The sequence below is a fragment of the Tachysurus fulvidraco genome, chromosome 21 (genome assembly GCF_022655615.1).
Source record: "Tachysurus fulvidraco isolate hzauxx_2018 chromosome 21, HZAU_PFXX_2.0, whole genome shotgun sequence".
In the NCBI taxonomy this organism is placed as follows: Eukaryota; Metazoa; Chordata; class Actinopteri; order Siluriformes; family Bagridae; genus Tachysurus; species Tachysurus fulvidraco.
Genome location: NC_062538.1, coordinates 20,514,453 through 20,521,807, shown reverse-complemented (window position 1 = coordinate 20,521,807; position 7,355 = coordinate 20,514,453). Strand labels below are relative to the sequence as shown.

The window sequence follows — 7,355 nt, the reverse complement described above, 5'->3', positions numbered from 1 at the left end:
ACTCGTTGGTGTGTTGAGCTTCCTGTCATCTCCAGCAGTCTGCAGAATTACACCTAATTACATCTTACAGTAGATTTACTGTAGAACCCAAAGCTCTGGGCTCTGTAGGAGGGGAGGAGAAGAGAAGACAGGAGTGAACAGGAGAGGAAAAGAGAGGAGACAAGGAGTAGATGAGAAGACAAGCAATTAAAAAGAAGAGCGTACAGGAGAGGAAAAGAGAGGACAGGAGAGGAAAAGAGAGGGCAGGGAAGAGAAGAGAGGACAGGAGAGGAAAAGAGAGGACAGGGGAAGAGAAGAGAGGACAGGAGAGGAAAAGAGAGGACAGGGGAAGAGAAGAGAGGACAGGAGAGGAAAAGAGAGGGCAGGGAAGAGAAGAGAGGACAGGAGAGGAGAAGAGAGGACAGGGGAAGAGAGGACAGGAGAGGAAAAGAGAGGACAGGGGAAGAGAAGAGAGGACAGGAGAGGAAAAGAGAGGACAGGGGAGGAGAGGAGAGGAAAAGAGAGGACAGGGGAAGAGAAGAGAGGACAGGAGAGGAAAAGAGAGGACAGGGGAAGAGAAGAGAGGACAGGAGAGGAAAAGAGAGGACAGGGGAAGAGAAGAGAGGACAGGAGAGGAAAAGAGAGGGCAGGGAAGAGAAGAGAGGACAGGAGAGGAAAAGAGAGGACAGGGGAAGAGAGGACAGGAGAGGAAAAGAGAGGACAGGGGAAGAGAAGAGAGGACAGGGGAAGAGAAGAGAGGACAGGAGAGGAAAAGAGAGGACAGGGGAAGAGAGGAGAGGAGAGGAAAAGAGAGGACAGGGGAAGAGAAGAGAGGACAGGAGAGGAAAAGAGAGTACGGGAGAAGAGAGGAGAGGAGAGGAAAAGAGAGGACAGGGGAAGAGAAGAGAGGACAGGAGAGGAAAAGAGAGTACAGGGGAAGAGAAGAGAGGACAGGAGAGGAAAAGAGAGGACAGGGGAAGAGAAAAGAGGAGAGGAGAGGAAAAGAGAGGACAGGGGAAGAGAAGAGAGGAGAGGAGAGGAAAAGAGAGGACAGGGGAAGAGAAGAGAGGACAGGAGAGGAGAGGAAAAGAGAGTACAGGGGAAGAGAAGAGAGGACAGGGGAAGAGAAGAGAGGACAGGAGAGGAAAAGAGAGTACAGAAGAGGAAAAGAGAGGGCAGGGGAAGAGAAGAGAGGACAGGAGAGGAAAAGAGAGTACAGAAGAGGAAAAGAGAGGGCAGGGGAAGAGAAGAGAGGACAGGAGAGGAAAAGAGAGGAAAAGAGAGGAAAAGAGAGGGCGGGATGAGAAGAGAAGAAAGGAGAGGAGGGAACAGGAGAGAAAATGATAGGAGACAAGTCGATGAGAAGACAAGAAGAAAAAAGGAAAGAGAGGACTAGGTGAGAGAAGAAGAGAGGAGAATGTAGATCAGAGGTGAAGAGAGGAGAGGAGAAGAAAAGCGAGTAGAATATGGAGGAGAACAGAGGAGAAGAGGACAGTGTCCTTGTGCAGTCTGCTCTTAGCTGCATTATAAGCATGTGGAATAGCAGTAATTAGCTGGTATGAGTGACGTCTCAGTAAAAAGCTCCACATTTAGAGAACCAAACCCCGAGCTCCTCTCCTCAGCGTCTAATTTAGCGTCTCTTGGTAAATATGTGAGAATAATGAGAAGCCTGCGATGTCTCGTGTTTGTCTACATGCAGACATAAAGAACAGGAAAGTCGTGGCTAAATTCAAGCTTTTCTTTTTTTAGTCTTTAATTACTTTCATTTTCTGTCTGAGACACATTCAGAAAACTCAAAGGATTCCATTGTTACAGTACTGAAGGTGTGAGCTACCTGTATGAGACTGTATAAGACCTGTATGAGACCTGTGTAAGCTACCTGTATGAGACTGTATAAGACCTGTATGAGACCTGTGTAAGCTACCTGTATGAGACTGTATAAGACCTGTATGAGACCTGTGTAAGCTACCTGTATGAGACTGTATAAGACCTGTATGAGACCTGTGTAAGCTACCTGTATGAGACTGTATAAGACCTGTATGAGACCTGTGTAAGCTACCTGTATGAGACTGTATAAGACCTGTATGAGACCTGTGTAAGCTACCTGTATGAGACTGTATAAGACCTGTATGAGACCTGTGTAAGCTACCTGTATGAGACTGTATAAGACCTGTATGAGACCTGTGTAAGCTACCTGTATGAGACTGTATAAGACCTGTATGAGACCTGTGTAAGCTACCTGTATGAGACTGTATAAGACCTGTATGAGCTACCTGTATGAGACTGTATAAGACCTGTATGAGACCTGTGTAAGCTACCTGTATGAGACTGTATAAGACCTGTATGAGCTACCTGTATGAGACTGTATAAGACCTGTATGAGACCTGTGTAAGCTACCTGTATGAGACTGTATAAGACCTGTATGAGCTACCTGTATGAGACTGTATAAGACCTGTGTAAGCTACCTGTATGAGACTGTATAAGACCTGTATGAGCTACCTGTATGAGACTGTATAAGACCTGTGTGAGCTACCTGTATGAGACTGTATAAGACCTGTATGAGCTACCTGTATGAGCTACCTGTATGAGACTGTATAAGACCTGTATGAGCTACCTGTATGAGACTGTATAAGACCTGTGTGAGCTACCTGTATGAGACAGTATAAGACCTGTATGAGACTGTATAAGACCTGTATGAGACCTGTGTAAGCTACCTGTAAGAGACCTGTATTAGACTGTATGAAACGCTATAAGCTACTTGTATGAGACTGTATTAGACTGCATGAGACTGAATGAAACTGTATGAGACTGGTATAAGCTCCCTGTATGAGACTGTATGAGACCTGTGTAAGCTACTGTACCTGTATGAGACTGAGACCTGTATGAGACTGAGACCTGTATGAGACCTGTATGAGACCTGTGTAAGCTAATGTACCTGTATGAGACCTGTATGAGACCTGTGTAAGCTAATGTACCTGTATGAGACCTGTATGAGACCTGTGTAAGCTACTGTACCTGTATGAGACCTGTATGAGACCTGTGTAAGCTACTGTACCTGTATGAGACTGTATGAGACTGTATGAGACCTGTGTAAGCTACTGTACCTGTATGAGACTCTATGAGACCTGTATGAGACTGTATGAGACCTGTATGAGACCTGTGTAAGCTAATGTACCTGTATGAGACCTGTATGAGACCTGTGTAAGCTAATGTACCTGTATGAGACCTGTATGAGACCTGTGTAAGCTACTGTACCTGTATGAGACCTGTATGAGACCTGTGTAAGCTACTGTACCTGTATGAGACTGTATGAGACCTGTATGAGACTGTATGAGACCTGTGTAAGCTACTGTACCTGTATGAGACTCTATGAGACCTGTATGAGACTGTATGAGACCTGTGTAAGCTACGTTTGAGATCTTTTGAGCTTTGAGCTTTTTTCTGTCTGGATAAATGTTGGGATCTTTCCACAACATCAACAACGTGACACCTTCTTTCTCCTCGTGGCAGATTATTATTGGAATATAATCTTGACGGCTTGACAGAACGACGCTTCCTTTAGCGACTCATCACACTTTCCTGTCGTGAGTTATTTACCTGTGAAAGCATGTCCTGAAGTGTTCCGTTCCTCACACACACACACACACACACACACACACACACACACACACACACACACACACACACACACACACACACACACACACACACACGTTCACGGTACTGTGTCTCACGCTAGAGATAATGAATCTGTCTACATAAGCTTTTATCCAAGGTTCATCTCCAAATTAGCCATTATATAACTGTAGATCTGCACTTGTCCTCTCTCACACACACTCACACACACACACACACTCTCACACACACTCACACACACTCACACACACACACACACACACACACACACACACACACACACACACACACACACACACACCAGCAGAAAGGAGACAGTGAGGATGAGCCATTAGCGTGTGGGTGAGTGTAGTGTGTGTGGCTCCAGACAGAAGAGCGTCTTCACATCCCTCCTTCTCACAGGAGAAAGAAAGCCAGTAAACTGGATCAGAAGGAGACAGACAGTCTGGCTAACAGGAGGCTAGAGCTTTCTCTCTTTCCCTCTCCTTCTGCCTCTCTTTCTCTCTCTCTCTCTCTCTCTCTCTCTCACGCACGCTCTCTCGCTCTTCCATCTCTCACTTGTGGACTAACATCTGCTGCTCTCTGTCTTTCTCTTAGACAGGCGTCTGTTACTGACGCTCGCTTTCTTTTCCTCCTGTGGTGCTGACATCTGACCCTCGTTCATCCAGCTTCTCTCTCTCTCTCTTTCTCTCTCTCCATCCCTCCCTCCTCCTCCACTCGAGGCCTCTCAGCCTCAGCACTCGCTCTTATCCGTCATGCAGGCATGACCTCTGAACTTTCACCCCATCCTTTCCCTTTCTGTTCATCCTGTAGCCCATTCCCTTTTTTCTTTTTTTTTCTTCCTCCCTCTCCACTCTAGCATGCCTACTCCTCATCTCTCTCTCTCTCTCTCTCTCTCTCTCTCACTTCTCACTCTATTTTTTTATTGTCTTTATCTCTTTTTCTTTCACAAGATTTTTCTCTTCCTTTCTTTTGTTCCTTCTTGACTTTCCTCCTTTATTTCTTTATTTTTTCTAAATTTCTAGTTTTTTTTCCTAATTTCTCTTATTGCTCTCTCTCTCTCTCTCTCTCTCTCTCTCTCTCTCTCTCTCTCTCTCTCTCTCTCTCTTTCTCTTACTTTCTCACTCTTCTGCTGCACTTTCTATCTTTGTCTGCCCATGGTCATGCCTAATGACTGTCTTCCCTCTGTGTGTGTGTGTGTGTGTGTGTGTGTGTGTGTGTGTGTGTGTGTGTGTGTGTGTGTGTATCAGCTGCAGAGAGTCGGGCGGCTGTTAGAGGAGCAGTTGCCGGAGATGATGATGGAGCTGTTAGCCGCAGTGAGGGATAAGATGCTGAGTCCATCCGAGTCTCCGCTCACACGCTCGCTGCTCATGGAGGTCATCGAGCTGCATGCTCATCAGTGGAGCCCCCTGGAGGCCCTCACCACACAGTACTACAACAGAACCATCCAGAAACTCACTGCATGACCGCCACACACACACACACACACACACACACACACACACACACACACACACACACACACACACTGGTGGAGCCCTCTTCAGGACCTTCTCACTCAGTACTACAAGAGTCAAACTAACACAGGTCTGCTCCAAGTGATAGATGGATGGATGGATGGACAGAAGGATGACTGAATCCGTGAGCAGACAGATGGATAAACGGGCGTGTACCCGAGTGTAAGGATGGATGGATGAATAACATGAAAGAATGAGTGGATGGAGGAATAATTGAATTAACGCGTACCTGAACGGACGGACAGACAGAGAGAGGTGTATGAATGGAAGGATGACTTTGTAATCGGATGGATGGGTAGAAGGGTAATTGGAAGGATGGATGGATGGATGGGTGGGTGGGTGGCTGCGTAACCAGGCGGCAGAATAGTGACTCGCTCCTGTCCTGGGGGTCGGAGGTTAAAGGTCAACGCTATGCAGATTTAAGCGAATGTGTATAAGCTCTTTGTTACACAGCCGCATGTTAATGATCCGCTTTCAGACACGAAGCCAGACTGCTGTTACATTAGTAAACACGCCACATGCATAAACATGAGCAGCGTTAATTCATCAAGAAATAAGCACACACACACACACACACACACACACACACACACACACACACACACACGCAGATGTTTTTTCACATTATACACATGTAGGTGTGTGTAAGAGCCAAAGAGCCAGTAAGAGACACTTTAACGCTAACACACAGGGGTAGCAGCGCAGTCCTCGACTTCTTTTGTGCTCATGTGCCAACCGTCCAGCCTTCCTCTCTGTCCTCATCCCTCTCTCCATCCCCCTCTCCAGACCTGTGTGTGTGTGTGTGCGCGCGTGTGTGTGTCATTGTTCGGCGAATTATGTCCCTGGAGCACGCTGTCGCCCATCAGCGCTGTCTAGCCGAGGTCAAGCAGACAGACTGCAGAGGGCTTAGCCTGCTTTTGTCTCCCTAAAACACACACACGCAAACACACACACACACACACGCACACACACGCCTCAGCCTGACTCTGGATGGCAGATGGCCGCTGGAGACTATAAGGCCAGACACACAGCCCGCGTCCTCTTGTCCAGCCCAATTGGAGCGTTTGTGTGTGTGTGTGTGTGTGTGTGTGTGTGTGTGTGTGTGTGTGTGTGTGTGTGTGTGTGTGTGTGTGTGTGTGTGTTGAGGAGGTTACAGATAAAAGCACCAGGCTGCACCCGGCATCTTTGTTGTCGCGTGTCCTTTTTATTTCCTCTTCAGGTTTTTATTTTGCGCCGTTTATTATCCCTGTGTATAAAACTTATTGTAATGTTATTGTAATGTATTATATGTTATTTTTAACGTATGTTTAAGAGCAGTATATACAGTGTGTGTGTGACATGACATGATGTTTTAGGGCTCGACCGGTCGCACAGGTTTAAAGTATTTTGCACTGTTTTAAGGCAAAAAAAAAAAAAAGCGAGGATGAGGAGGAGGTTCGTCGGGAGACGTGTACGGCCTCGAAGGATGTGGGGTGTTTCCCAGACTATAAGACACACCCCCTTAAATTCAATCTGTTTAGGATGAAAATAAAGGGCTGTAGAAATTGTCTTATTGTCCTGATTTGGTGGGAAAAAATAACATGCGCGATTAATCGCCACGCCGATTTTCCATTACGTCTCAAAGAACGTCTACAAAACAAGTTCTCGCTCTCTTTCGTTTCGTTATAACGACTCGGAATCGTCACACCTTTTTATTCCGATATTCGGCTCTTTAGCAAGAAACCGTAGCTTATCTGTCTGTCCAACAAAACGTCAAGTAAAGCTACAAAGCGCCGACTCTGGAGACTCCTTCCATGAATGTTGTGACATAAATCTCCTCATCATTTACCTCCGTAACCCTGCGCTTTGATATACAAGCTTACACCCAGAAAGCCAACCCAAACCTTTCCCACCAATCAGAATGGAGAATTAATCAACTACTTTGCTATAAGCGCGAGATTGTGCGTGTTAGACTTTTTTTTTTTTCTTTTACCAAATTACCACTTTTTTTAAAAGATTTTGCGATTCGTGTTTTGATTATTTATTTATTTTTTTCTCCTCTTATTGCCCTGCGGTGCAGCTTCCTCGTAGACATTTGAGGAGGGTTGAAAATGAGATGAAGAAGCATGGCTTTAAAAAAAAATAAACAGAACAAAACAAAAAAAAACGTGTTGCGACATTTTGCATTGCGGTGGATTTTTTTTTTTTTTTACTCGAACGTGTATTTAAAAGAAAAAAGATTCG

At 45.7% G+C, this 7,355-nt stretch overlaps 1 protein-coding gene across 5 annotated transcripts in view; it reads left to right on the top strand.

Annotated features, from left to right (window-relative positions):
• The window catches only part of ctif (CBP80/20-dependent translation initiation factor), a 56,059-nt gene extending 49,380 nt beyond the window's left edge, over window positions 1–6,679 (top strand). For 4 of the 5 annotated variants that reach the window (XM_027152640.2, XM_027152638.2, XM_027152641.2 and 1 more), the window contains one exon: window positions 4,866–6,679. In XM_027152640.2, coding sequence (XP_027008441.1) covers window positions 4,866–5,081 — 216 coding nt within the window. In that variant the 3' untranslated portion in view covers window positions 5,082–6,679. Of the gene's footprint in view, window positions 1–1,767; window positions 2,971–4,865 lie in introns of those variants that run through there. The other variant, XM_027152642.2, reaches the window with a different exon arrangement.
• The last annotated feature ends 676 nt before the right edge of the window (window positions 6,680–7,355 follow it).